The sequence below is a fragment of the Penaeus chinensis genome, chromosome 6 (assembly GCF_019202785.1).
Source record: "Penaeus chinensis breed Huanghai No. 1 chromosome 6, ASM1920278v2, whole genome shotgun sequence".
NCBI classification, from domain to species: domain Eukaryota; kingdom Metazoa; phylum Arthropoda; class Malacostraca; order Decapoda; family Penaeidae; genus Penaeus; species Penaeus chinensis.
In genome coordinates this window covers 27,587,164-27,602,163 of record NC_061824.1, presented here as the reverse complement: position 1 = coordinate 27,602,163, position 15,000 = coordinate 27,587,164, and the positions used below count along the sequence as shown (strand labels likewise).

At 35.1% G+C, this 15,000-nt stretch overlaps 1 protein-coding gene across 1 annotated transcript in view; it reads right to left on the bottom strand.

The window, feature by feature from the left end:
• The window catches only part of LOC125026416 (ras-related GTP-binding protein C-like), a 16,184-nt gene that overhangs the window by 499 nt on the left and 685 nt on the right, over positions 1-15,000 (bottom strand). Inside the window, exons 2-8 of the mRNA XM_047614857.1 lie at positions 11,798-11,970; positions 10,347-10,575; positions 9,108-9,285; positions 8,631-8,767; positions 7,677-7,819; positions 843-988; positions 1-682 (exon numbers count right to left, since the gene is read on the bottom strand). The exon at positions 1-682 is cut by the window's left edge and continues 499 nt beyond it. Of these exons, the coding sequence (XP_047470813.1) occupies positions 540-682; positions 843-988; positions 7,677-7,819; positions 8,631-8,767; positions 9,108-9,285; positions 10,347-10,575; positions 11,798-11,970 (1,149 nt within the window). The 3' untranslated portion in view covers positions 1-539. The remainder of the gene's footprint in view (positions 683-842; positions 989-7,676; positions 7,820-8,630; positions 8,768-9,107; positions 9,286-10,346; positions 10,576-11,797; positions 11,971-15,000) is intronic.

Sequence of the window (15,000 nt, the reverse complement as noted above, 5' to 3'; positions counted from 1 at the left end):
TTGGTGATAAATCTTAATGGTCTGATTTTGAAAAGGACAGTGTTTCTGCTTAAATCAGTATCATAAATTATCAATATGATAATTGATACAATTATTTGCAAATCATTTCTAAGTGAAAAAAGTCAAAAAGCTTATACTATTAAAGAAAAACAAAGAAAAAAAAGCTGACATAATTTTGGCTAAGTGGTTTACATAAAAAAGAGAGAGAGAAAAAAAATCATGTCAATATTGCCATACATCCTGTAAGCATTCTTCCTTAAATGAACTTTCAATACTGCATGAAAATGTGATGTTGCTTGTCGTACTGCAGCCTTGTCAACCAACAAGGTGTCAGTCACCTCACTGACAGCAGCCTGGTAACCCCAGTGTGTGCCACCACTCACCATCAAACACATCCGAAGGCCACATACAAGGACTTTTCAGGCTCTTCTGTGAGTGTGCAGAATGACGTCAGCAGGAGGATGAGAGAGGCATCAACAGTGAGTAAGAAATGAGTGGTGGTGGATGGTGGTGTGCTAGTGATAGATGCTGAGGGTGTACTAGGAAGTAGGACCATTCGTGTGGTTGGTCTGGTGATGTGGCGTAGAGGTGTTGTGGTTCAGCTGCTGCAGCTGGTTGGTTCGCACATCAAACACCTCCTGGATTGCGTTTCGGAAGCAGAGGAAATTGTAGTCGATCAGACCTGTAGGCAGAGATTTGTCACAGGATTAAAAGTTTGGGCCATTTCAACTCAGTGCCACCAGGGATGGTATGTACGTACATGCCATGCCCACTATCAGTAGACAAAGAGAATCTAAAAAAAATACATATATACATATGAATAATATGCAACAGATTCTTACCTTGTCTGTCAAAGTTGTCCTCCCTAAGTATGCAAACTAGGGCTAAGTATCGGCTAACTTCTCGCAAATAGAGAATCGTCTGGTTATTCAACTTGATGATACTGGAACTCTCCTTGTCGAACTGTACTTGCACTCCTTCATCTTTTCTGTGGAAACAACATGTCCATTACATACTGAAAAGGCATTTAACTCAGGAAGAAAATTACATTATCAAGAATACTTTGAAAGAGAAAAAAGAAAGAAAGAAAAAAAGAAACTGTGACGGAGGATTTATTCACCTTAACAATTGTTTACTGTTACATGAATTGGAATTAGCTCTACGTAAATGAGTATGTGTAGCCAGAAGTTTTCAGTGTGTTAAGATACCTGAGGGTATGTGGAAGGTGATGTCACACCTAGTGCACAAGGGATTGGCTTCACTCTCATTGCACCCACCATACTTGTAAGTTGCCTCCTTTAAGAGGAAATAATTCTGTCTGCTTTTCCTAATTTCAAAATAACACTGAAATATATTTGACTTTTTCGAATTCTACTTTTGTTCTATCAGCCTTTTTATTTTCAAATAAGATATCAGAGCTGACATCTAAAGCTTGGCTTTATTCTTGCTGATCCAAGATATCTTCAGAAAACCATGAATCTCTGAATCCACTTAAGGATATCTTTTTTCTTTGTTGTACTTAGGAATTTTGTGTATATATGTATGTATGTATGTATATATGTATATATGTATATATGTATATATATATATATATATATATATATATATATATATATATATACTATGGTATACGCTCTGTAAAATAAACCTTTTATTTTAATAATTTACTTTGAGTTTTACCCCAAGACATATATTGCTATTAAGATAAGATCCTTTTGAACAAACATCTTGAAATGAGAAACACTTTTTTGTTTTGCTTTATTTTCATATGACCCTTAATATTAAGAAAACAACCTACTACAGACTGCAAAATGCATTCAACAACTGGTCATTAGCCAATTTATCATATTGGACTAATGGCCTTTAATCCAATACTGACAAGGATGACGTGTACGTCTGTGCCATGCCCACTGTGAGTTACTTGTTTTATTGTTTTTACACATGGATGGCTACACTTGTACTAAGTCACCAATCAGCCAATTACAAGTACTGCCAGTCTCGTCCCTTTACCCTTTTCTATGATTTACAGATATATTTTACGTTATCTTATTTTGCTATTACTAATGTTTATAACATTATAGTAATTATAATATTTTAATAAAAATAACGCCATCGATATTGATAGCACTAGTAAAAAATACATTTTTCCTCCCTTCCCTCCAATTTAAATCACGTAAGGTCACATGGTCTACAAATTGACTCCTTTGTGGCTAAGCACTAGCAGAGCCATCTATGTACAGAGACATTTCACAAAAAATATAAAAAATGGGCACAGTGCTTTCCCCATTTTTTATTCATATTCCCCGGCGGCATTGGGTTAAGCCATCATTTTCAAAATAAGGAAAGCGTTACGTTCATTGTGAAACTGGGCATCTAAAGAATTATCAAGAAGACATAGAGTGAACAATGCTGCATGATATCTGGGACTCTGATGAGCAAAAAGTGGTCTTTACTTCTAGCTCTGTTCATTTCTTTTATCTAAATTTTAAATAATTTTAGTTCCTTCCTTAAAATTTTTGTTTCATTTGAATAATTATTGCAAATAGGTGCCCCTGACTTGACTGGGAGTTCTTTTGGGATGAATGCTTTATCATTTTGGCCAGAATATAAACATGTTCTGTTAAATCTGTGTAATAATATCAGTATATGATTGATTCCCTTACAATGATCTTGGAGGAATGTAACTCTGTTGTATAGTGAGGAATGCCAGTGATAAGGGGGTAAATGTAAATATGCAGTTCTATGAGGAGAAAGCTAGTAAACTGTGCTAAATTTACAGTACAGCAGATGCACCAAAAGCTATGGGTCCTGTTTACTAGTTGTCTTTACACATAGATGGGTGCACAAGTGCTTAGTCAGCAAGGAGTCAATAACTAGTCTACCTATCTCAAATATTTACCCTTTTGCCTGATTTCCAGAAAGATTCTTTTATATACTTTATTGCTATTAGTATTATCAATATCACTATAATAATCATAATGTCAATAATAATATTAATTTTGATATTAATAGTATTAGAAAAAAAAACTTCTTTCCTGAAAAATCATGGAAAAAGGAATTCAGGTGAGGTCATGTAGGCCTACTAATTAGCTCCATGGTGGCCCAGTATTTGTGGAGCCATCAATGCACACAAAATTTTGAAAGTGAAAACTTGATTAGGCAGTAATGGAGTAAATATTACTTTGTTCTAGCGAGAAGGACAATGGATATTAATAATATCATGGACACTATAGGTTGAGACTTTTAAAGACACTTGACTCTTTAAAGATTTTGACAGAACATACTAATTATTAAACATGTAATTTTAGAGCTGGAGGCTGTATACTTCTCAAATGTAAATCAGGAATAATGTTCCAGCTGTGTTCTTGATTCTATCAATTTTTTTTTAATATAAATGATCTTCAAGAAAAAAGAATATTGTCGTTTATAGACAACACAAAAAATATGGCTCCAAATACACAAAAGTTATAATTAGTAGAAAGATTAAAAAATGCCAGAGGCGCCCAAATAAATCCCTCATATTTCTTTTTGCAAGTTATTTCAATCAAACTGTGGACCAAATAGTATTTGGTAATTTACAGTAAATTAGATATGAATATAAGAATTAAACAACATAATATAAAAGTCCTATAAATCACTGTAGCATCAAAGGTAGACTAAAAACAATACTTTCAATAATGAAAGCATTGTTTAGCCTATGTATCCTCATAGTTCAAACCCCAAGGTGAAGGACTTGCTACAGTACTTGTGTAGTAGCTATATGTAGGTTATTTGTGCCAAATTTCAGATACAGAATTGTCTATATTGTTCAATCGTAAAAATTCACTACCTCTTTCTGTAAGACAATGTATCAGCTTAAGCAGTCCATTAAATGTATTTAAATATTTGGCTATAAAAATAATTTTCTTTTCATATCATCAAAATATTTCCCAGTGGTTTGGTGGGTGCTCATATAAGACAGTGTGTGTGCTTAACTTTTGAGTGACAGACAAATCTCACTATCTAAAATATTAGACAAAGTGAAAATCTAATTTTTTTGGTCTCTTGAGGTCTGGGGCAAAGATGGAGACTGAAACTAGTGGCTTACTTCCCTCTCCCTTCGAGACTGGCAGCTGTCATGGCTAATAGCTGTGTTCTGTTCCAGCTGCACATCAAAGTATGGGTTCAGTGATGAGTGTTACCTGCCTTCTAGCTGTGCATGTCTGCTGGCCTCACTTTCATGGAGATGTGGTGAAGTTTGCCATTACTAATATTCCTTTGTAAGACCAAGAGGGATATTCTCTTGCAAAAACTCACTCTAGACTGGGCCACTAAATTTTTCACCTACCCTTGGTGTTTTGGCCATGCATATCATAGTCCTTCATCCCATTTGAATTTCAAGCACTCGATGAAAAGAGTTCACTGTGACAATTGTAAGGTACAAATAAGAATTAAGACATCTATAAAGCAAGATGTATTTCAGCTACATCTTTGTCAAAAGACTTTAGATAACCTTAAATCAATTACAACCTTGCTTCTTGAACGTATTCCTTCTGTGTCCTCATTTTTATACATGGTCCTATCGAGTCTGACCACTGTATCTTGGGCAATACAATCCCCTCAGAGGTCTTAGTATGCATTGCTATTCTAACTTTATCCCTTGTTGAAGATGGGACAGTTATTAGGCATAGGTCTTAAAACTGTTTTTATGTGTACACTGTATTAATGCACGCACTGTGGGAAATAAATGTTTCCCCATACACTGTTCCTTATCTATTCTTAACAAAGTTCTAATCCTGGTTGCACCTTAGTATTTATAAGGCTTGCAAGGATAGTACACACACCTCTTTCCAATCTTGCAAAGGTATATGGCATTAAGGCATTTCTTCCAAACACACCACATGTACACCATTAGGTGACCTACAGTATTTATCAGGTACTGTTGTTTGTAGGGTATGGGAATGCCTCCTCTGTATAAGTGTCAAGAGCAATTACACACCATTAACCTTGCCTGTACAGTTATTTTGTGATGGTGTATTTATTCCACTGGCTTAAGACCATCTCACTTCACATAGACAAGTTTGATAAGTTTATATGCACACCAAGATGTCACATTTCAGAAGTTGAAATGTGACATACATATGGTGCTATTGTTACTACTCTGATGACAGGTGAATGCTTCCTCTTTGTAGAGCTCAAGGGCATTTATCTGTTACTCATCTCTATACTATCATATGATTGTGTAAAAATGATACAAGAGATCATGATGCACATTGGCACACATAGCAATGCTTCATTATGATTTATGGGATAAAAATAGTACCCATTTAGCTTCTGACCGTACCTCCTCTTCATTGTCCAGAGTTGGGAATGTTATCTCTCCTTCTGCAATGACTTATGAGGTATGGTGGTTATATTTCTTTACTTTCTGTGAGACCAAATGATATGACAAGTACACTACTTCATCCTGATATATGACCATATGCCCCTGCCATGTTATTGCCAGACCTCTTTTTGTCACCTTTTCTTGTAGAGGTCAGGTGACCTCCATATTATCTCATAACCCATTGCTGAGGGGCATGCCATGCCCACTGTGAGTTTACTTGTTTAATTGTTTTTACACATAGATGGCTACACTTGTACTAAGTCACCAATGAGCCAATAACGAGTACTGCCTGCCTCACCTGTTCACCCTTTTCTTAAATTTTCGAAAATATTTTATGTCATCTTATTTTGCTAGTACTTATTTTTATAACATTATAGTAATTATAATGTTTATAATAAAAATAACACCATCGATATTCATAGCACTAGTAAAAAATAAATTTTCCCACCAATCCAAGGAAAGGTGAAATCAGGTAAGGCAGTGCCATCTATGTGTAGAGACATTTCATAAAAAAAAAAAAAAAAAAAAAAAAACGAGCACAGCATTTTCCCCATTTTTTACTCATTTTCCCTGGCGGCAAGGGGTTAAGAATGTGTGACATAAGAAACACTGCACATCTCTTGCAGCTCCTGTTTTTATAATGAATAAGAGCAATGGAGTAAACACACATACCTTCCTGTCTTAGAGTGGGTATATAACAATGTTATGCTCCTCTGCCCTGTACTTTGGCCTAGAACATAGGACATTTACAAAAAATGAACTATCCTGGGCCACTATATATTCAATGTGGTATCATCAATTGCCTGGGAGCCTGGCAGTATCTTATTATCCCAACAATTTTGGGACTCCTCTCCTCTGATACTCCATTTCCAGAGAGACAAGCAGTGATGATCACACCAATCTAAAGTCTTCTGAGACCAGTGTTTAACATTCCTTTTCTCCTCCTTTGGACAGAGTTTAGTGATGTATAAATGTTCTCTATGATCATCTGGTCACTGATAAATTAATTCCTCTTCTACAGAACATCAGTCAACTGCACACACAATTTCTTTATGCCATGAGACCAATGTCTCTTCCCAAAATATTACAAAGTGTTTTTTTTTTTATGTCTCCTTCTTTTTTTTATCTTACAGAAGTATGTGATTATCACACCACACCATGGCCTTATCCTTGATGGAGTTATAACATCAACCTGTCTCCCTGGATTCTCTCCATGAGGCTGCCTTTATTTTGTGACTAGTCATAGGACGTTCCATTTACGATTTGGCAGCTCCCTCTTGTTCTCCTTTCCTTACACACTTTGGTCCTTCTGATTCTTCTTTGTTACTTGTTTCACATCCAGTTTTAGCTCATGTCTTCTCAAATCTTGGGAAGGAGTCATGATTTCAGCATGGTTTGTTAATGGCTCTCCCCTCACCCTGTTCCCAGTCACAGCTCTGAGGCTCCATCAGGATTCAATCAAGGTGAATTCTACTGCACATTCCTCAGAGCAGTCAGATACCTAAAATTCCTACTCTTGCCTGTATCTCACAACTGGAGTTCAGTAAGTCATTGAGCTAAGATCATCTGACATTTGGATGGTCTCTGAGGTGGGCCACTGAGCCTTCTGCAGCTATTTTGTGAATGAGATATCTGACCAATGGAAAGTTATTTTTTTCTTTCTGAGAGGCCACTCTTCTTCATTTCAACTCTGCTGGATCTGCTGTCTTCAGATTTGAGTTTCTAGTCATCCTTATCTTACAGAAGCAAAGCTGAAGTGGATGAGTGGTAAGTGAGGTTTTTCTTTTAGATTGTTGCTCCTGATTCTTGGATGTGCCATGCCTTGATTGTGCAAAATTATATGAGTTGATATCTACAAATGGGTAATATTACCTGTCATTTTAGCCTTCACCTCCTTTTGTAAAATCTATCAGATAAAACTTGGTGTAATACAGTTGTCTAGACATTAACTCATCATTTGCAAAAGAAGTATGTAACTATATGCACCAAAAAAATTACTCAATTCATTCTTATATCCATCATATGAGGACTTAAAAAATATAAATTCTGCTATGTCCAAAACTGACCATGTGATAACCTGAGAAACATAATAATACCTACAGTATTTTGAAAACCAATAGCTATACAATGTATAACTGCATTAGCCAACCAACTGATTAAAATCTCAGGCACCACTTATCAATGCCATTACTTCAAGCAATAATATTAGAAGGAAAACCAGCACTCTCTGACTCAATGTGTTAATTCAACCAACAATGAAAAAAAATAAAATAAAAATGATATCAAAGAATAAAGTCACCAAAAAACTCACCCATAGATGTCAGAGATATCAATAACAACATCTATCATTTCACAACACAATTCATAGCTCTGCATGTCTACTGGGGAAGAATCAGTGGCTATGTAGATTTTGGATAGTACATCAAACAGGAAAGCTTTTTCTATTCCAGAATTCTGAAAGAGAAGGGAAATTGACTAGTAAATCTTATAAAACAACCAAATCACTATCAACTTGTTCAAAAATAGTTATAGCAACTGAAATACATTTCACTTTAAAACATTTAATGTTAAAAGTTCTAGAAGTTGAAGCTACTATTCAAAATAATCTAATCTCCAGAGATCATGCACATGATAGCTCAGAATATATAATAATAACAACAAGAACAATAACTCTAATAACAAAGGTTGTTCAGTTAATGCTAGTATCAAAAATATAAACACTTCTTTCCTAAAAATCAAAGCAATGTGGTGAACAAGTGAGATCAGGTAGGGCTTGTAACTGATGCCATAGTGCCTTGGCCAGAGCTCATGAGCCCATCTATGTGTAAAGTGTGATGAGTCCAGGAAAACTTTTTTATGAAATTTTCTCAATTGTTTTCTCCCTTTGAGATAATAATATAGTGTTAATAGATCCTGGACTCTGTGGCATTCCACAGTAGAAGGTCTTTTCTATACCATTCCCTGAATACTGAATGCCAGACGTGACCTCTAGTAAAACCTCCTTTTCTGGTTAGCTACATTATAAATATGCTTCATCAAGTATTGCATGTCTAAGCTGGTTTCAATATTTTTTTTAAAAAGGCCACACTGCATAATAATACTTTAAAGACTTCTAAGCTACTCTGGGTCTGGTTTCCCTTGTTTCCCCAGACACTGCATCATCTAGACACCTTATAATAAAATGGAGAATCCTAGAATAGCATTCATCAAAGTTCATGGAGAAGTCACAAACCTACAAGTTTTAAAAGAAACCAAAATTACTCACTGATATAAAGATGTTCAGGAGGTTCTCCAGTGTTGGTAACTGAGGGATCAGTTTCTGTACAACTTTACTAAAGGCTTCAAATATACTATGGTCATAAATGGAAGTTAAATAGAAGCTCAGGTGAATCTGTTCCATGCCTGTGGATAAAATCATAAAATGAATAATGAAAATAATACATGTATTTCTCTTACAAGAGTATCAATAGTCTTCTTTTAACATTACTCAGGAAAAAGATGCTTAATCCACAAATTAATTAATAACAATTAATGATATTCATAACAATGACAATGATTAGAATAAAAAATAAACAAATAAAAATATATAACAGAAGTAATTACAAAAGCAACACTACCATATACTACACAATTACTAAATATAACAACAGACTCATCATGATGATGACACATAGCAATGGAAATAATAAAAGGCACCACAGTATATCAAAAGAGAAAAAGAAAACCTTGACAGATCAATAACCTGCATCTATGAGATCGTCATTGGCTCTCTGATGGATGTCTCGCTGGGTCTCGATCTTGGTGTCATCCGAGAGGCCGTCAACCTTGTGAATAAACACCTCGAATCGTAGATGCGGATTCACTTTGTGTGCTCTTAAAACTGTCTGGTGTAACCGCTGTAGGGCTTCCATGTAATCATCCTGGAGGAAATAAAGAGGTTAGTATATTTCCTTTGAATAGTTCATACTGGCCTGCACCTAGGTTATAGCCCTTCTGATGCTCAAGAATTGGAAAAGTTTTAAATCACGAAGTATCTTCCTCTATGAAGACCAGAATTACTGCATTCTTGTTATTGCATATTATCAGTTTACCATTTTCTGCACAAATTCAAATCTTTTAATACTTTTAATTCTGATAAACAAATATTTCACAATCTATCTTCAAATCTGTTTGTCTGACATCCTACAAGAAATATTAACTAAAACCTAAGTCTTTGAAGATAGTTTGTTAGCATGAATTCCCTATCTTTTGCAAAAATAAAAGTGGCAACATAAATAATAATTTACAGTGTAGCAGCAAGAAGACCATTTTTTTCTATTTCATTTAGCAGTAAATATATTAAGATTATGAAATAATGTAGGAAAGTGATGTTATTACTACTACATACTGAAGGTGCTAACTTATCATATAATTTAATTTCCTCTTAACATAAAGCCAGTATGAGGCACAGCTCAGGCTGAGGACTGTCAGAGTGCAAGCAAAAGCTCAAGTAGTGCTTAAGTTCAGCTTTTTTTTTTCTTCAGATCTCTCATGAATCACTGGACACCTATTTAATGGGACTAAAAATGAGTAAATGTGTACTCCACAGTTAATAATACATTTTTCACATGATACATAATGATAAACATAATCACTGTTCACATTTCTAAAGGTTAAGTCATCAGTCCAATCCCATAGAGTGACTTTCAAATTGATGCAGCATTTACCATGGTACTTTTTATTTCAAAAGCTGCATTTGTTCTTTGAAACTCAAGCCACTCTAGCCACTCAAAAATTCTAACAACTGTTTCCTATGAATTTCAAAAACGGAATGCTCATTTATCAACCTTGAATTCATCAATCATAATGATATAAATAATGTATCAGTCTCATACATTTTTCATATCAGTCTATAACCTAAAAGGAAATAAAAGGATGTAGAAAAATATATACAAAGATCAAACAACACAGTCCCTCGAGGATACCACAAGGACCCACTTACTTGTGCATCTATAACGAAGACTAGGGCTCCCTGTCCCCCAAAAATCTTCTCGGAATCGAAAGAAGGTTCAAAGAAATCTATCTGTCCTGGAAAGTCCAAGATCTTGAACTGCACGAAGGATGAATTGGATATGTTTTCAGACTCTATTTTGTTGGTCGATTCCAGGAACAGGGTCTCATTGGGGGTCATCTTGTGGAACACGACCTTCTGTATGGAGGACTTTCCACTCCTAAAAATATAAGGTTTTACGAAGTAACTAAGAAGGGGTCTCAGAGAGAGAATTCCTCTCGAGCTTATTTGTAATTTTAAAGTTAATAAAAGTAATGGCGCATTACTTGTAAAATACACTAAATATACACAAAAAAAAACAAAAAAAACCTTTGATTTGCCTAAAGAACTAAGGATCTTTCTCCAAAATTTAATAATCAAAAATACTTTTATTGTTTCTAATAACAAGTGGATATTATTTTCCTTTTGGATTCAAAATCTTCCAAGACAAAATGAGGATGAAGTACAGTATAATTACCCCTAATGATAATATAAAAGAGTAAAGTGATATTCTCCACAAAACAACAACAATGGAAAAAAAAAAAAAAAAAAAAAAAAAAAAATGATAATAATAATAATGATGTAGATGATGATAATGATGATGATGACCTATATCACCTTTTTACCTTTTCCTTGATATTCAGAAATATAACAATTATAATGTAAAAAATAACAATAACAGCATGGATATCAATAAAATTTTTGGGAAAAAAAAAAAAAAAAAAAAAAAAAATCCTGAAAACTCAAGAAAGGGAAAATCAGGTAAGGGCAAAAGCAAATGGACTCTTCGGTAACTTGAACACTTGTGGAGCTATCTATGTTTAGATACATTTCACAAAATAATACTACAGTGAACATCACATTTTCCTGGAAGCATGGGGCTGACCCAACCGCCCCAGATTTAGGTTCTGTCCCCTGTATTTTCTTGTGAATGCTGTTACATACAGATGGCTCCACATGTGCTCAGCTGGCAAGGAGTCTATCAGTAGCCCTAGTGACCGATCCTGATTTCCCCATTCCTTGAATTGGTGGGAAATTGTGTTTTTCATTTTAATACAGTTGATATCCATACTGTTATTATTGTTATTGGTGTTATGATTATTAAATTGTTATTAAAATCTTGTTAACATTTAAGACAATTAAATAATGCCAAAGACCCTTTCCAAAAGTCGATTAAAAAGGTAAACAGGTGAGATAGGTTGTTCTGATAACTGGCTATTTGGTGATTAAGACCTTGTAGAGCCATCTATGTGTAAATACAATAAATAAACTTGTATTACAGTATGGGGTGATTGGGTTAATATTGATGACTCTTGTAAATACCATCTATACAGTCTAATTAAAATATTGTACATTATCCACAGGCCTTGTTTATTCTCCTCAAAAATAAAAACAAAACAAACCTCCGCAGACCCATAAGCAGGATCTTGGGCTTCTGGTCGGGCGAGAGGATGGTGGTGATATCCTGGTCGGGGTCGTCTGGACCATACACAAAGTCCTTGGGGAAGGATCCCACCACGTAGCTGGAGCTGAACTCCGAGCGATAGTGGTCATCATCCTCTTGGGTGTAGGATGCCTGTACAAAGGAGGTGTGGTAGTGATAAGCAGGAACGACAGAGATGTGCATTTATTGATTTTGATCTACTATCTTTTTGTTATCATTGTTGTTATTATTGATAATATTAGCACCATTATTGTTACATTATTTGTATCATTATCACTGTTATTACTGTATCCTCTTTTATCCTCACCATTAAATTATTACTAGTATTACCATCTTCATTATCATCAATAACCCTCAGTTTACAACTAATGTAACTACTGTAAATATTACCATTACTGCTACCATTAAGTCACTATCAATAATTGCTGGACATCTTTATTTCTGAGTACCTTATTGTCCGAAGTTACCTTCTAACTGTCAAAGATAAGGTTACCCTTCCCAATTATTCACTGGGTAGCCTTGTGAGAAATCCCCAAAGCTACCTTGGACTAGAATTATCAACTTGGAAAAAAAATAGAATAGATTCATTATGGCAAAACCCAACCCAACCCAACCCAACCCAACTCACATAGCTACTGTTAATAATCAACTTGGAAAAAAAATAGAATAGATTCATTATGGCAAAACCCAACCCAACCCAACCCAACCCAACTCACATAGCTACTGTTAATACCTATGTGTATATATATACATATACTATATGCATTTATACATACATACATCAATAGCAAAAGAACTACTACTACAAAAGGGGAAGGTGGCTGTCATTAGTATCACCGTTTTATACATTCAATATAAACTAGATCTTCAGCTACCATAAACTTGATTACTCCATGCAAGAAATTGGCTCACATTATAATTTTTCTGAAAAAAGTAATAATTATTTCTATTCTATAACCATTTTGACTAAAGTAACTAAACAGTTTTTCTTTCTCAGTTCAGTATCATGGTGTCGGTTATTTGCTATCAACATCACCTTCAGTTTCAATAAACCATTTTTTTGGTAAACTTTTATTTCCACATTCCAAGACAACAAAAGCTATTACATGGTAGATCAGACCATCAATGTATGGAGCATTTCAATGATAAAGTATCTTTGACTTGTCTACCTAGCTAATGTCTATGACAGCAGTCTCCAATCCAATGCCTGCTGCTAGATCTGGTTGCAATCATTAACTTTATCCAGACTGTTTATCATTAGGAAAACAGCAGCTTTTCATCACAGGGCAATATTCATCAGAAGTCCCTGTGACAAATGTAGATAATAAATGAGAACACGTAACTACTCAACATAAGAAGCAACTAAATCAACTGAACACATCAACTGCATCTCTTGTACTGTTTAGTTTTATGTTCTCATTTGTATGGTACTACTATTTATAAACATTCACTACAAATATTTTGGGAATATAGAACTTGTAGACATTCCTGGTGATTTATAGTCAAATAAGGAAAGAGGTCAATCTCTATTCTGCCAGAGAAGGGTAAGTGGCCTAGGTTCAGGCAGGGAGACTGTAGTAAATGCTTGACACTGTGCCACAGTTATGTTAAACCTTTGATGTTCTGTCGTGCATCACAGATCACAGTAAGTTTCGGGTTGATTTGCTATTTTAAGAAGCTACAGCTGCTATCCTCTGGACATTTAGCTACCTATATTTTTTTTCTGAAATAATGTATATATCAATCCTGAAACAATGTTTACTACTATTATTTTCATTCTTTTGCTGTAAAAAAGGATGTAGTCTATCCATGACCTGTAGTCCTTATGTAGAACAAGCAAACATGACTCTTGTCTATGAAGTACTGATTCACTGACTAAGTATGTATGACTCAAGTGATTGCCATGGCCTTTACATTTTGACACTCTGGCAAAGGCCAACAAACCTCCATCATGTATATGATGTATAATATGATAAGATAAAGCTTTTAAACCTCTCTAGCAATTTCTTGTTACATAAGAAATCAGACATAAGTCCATGCTCTCTTTTGTTTGAATAGAATTCCTAAAAACTTGTTGGCTTTGGCCAGATTGCTGAGAGCACAGAGACCACAGTGATTGCTCAAGGCACTTTGGGTGTATCAGGAAGTTTCACCCAAGATGTGAAAGCAAAGCATGTCCAAAAGAGATTGATTTATCAAATTACTTTTACAGATTTGTAAATGATTTTTACAAAATTACAAAAATAATCCTACTATGAATACCCATTACACTTGAACTAATTATACATTTACTTCAATTGCAGAGGCAAATCAGGAAAATAATCTTTTACATCAATGATGAGAAGATTTACTGAATTCCTTAATAGACAAATGAGAAACTTTTAGAGCAAGGGCTGGCAAGCTCTTATAGTCTTTCCATACTGTTCCCCTCAAATACTGAATAATCCAAGTGCTATCTTGGACATTGTATATGAAGGTCTGTTGGCCTTTGCCAGAGTACCTATGATACAGAGGCCCTGACAATCACAGGACACATTTTCTCAAGTTGATGCTGTGCTGGGTTCATGAATTGCCCACTAAATATTCTTCATTATCTACTTTTTCTTTCCCTTTCAGAAATATCTTGCTTTTTAGTCTTAAATATATATCTTACCCTACTGGTCATATTATTCCCAAACAAATGGCTGACCATAAGGAAAGGTTTACTATTCTGCACTGGTTGTTTATGGACTGGCAAGTTTGGTGTTTTTTAAGCACATTCTATTGGTGGTTTGCTCATTACCATCTCTTTCATTGCTAAAAGTAGGGAAAAAATTACTGTTTTGACACACTTCTCCCCACATAATATCCTCACACACACGGGGGACATGAAACTTGCCACAATAAACAAACTCCTTCCGCAACTGGAGTTGGTTGTGATGTCATTGCATGGCATCTGTATCTACACTCAATATTTTCCTTGTTATGAAATCATGGCACCTTTGACTATTGGGTCAAATCTGAGGGTTTCTCCCTCTTGTTCTAAACAACATTTTCTTACCTCTAAGCCTTACCTAACCTTTACTCTAAAAACAGCCTTTCTCTTACCCTAAACCCTGCCTTCCTCTTACCCTAAACCCTGCTTTCCTCTTACCCTAAACCCTGCCTTCTTCATGCCCCCAA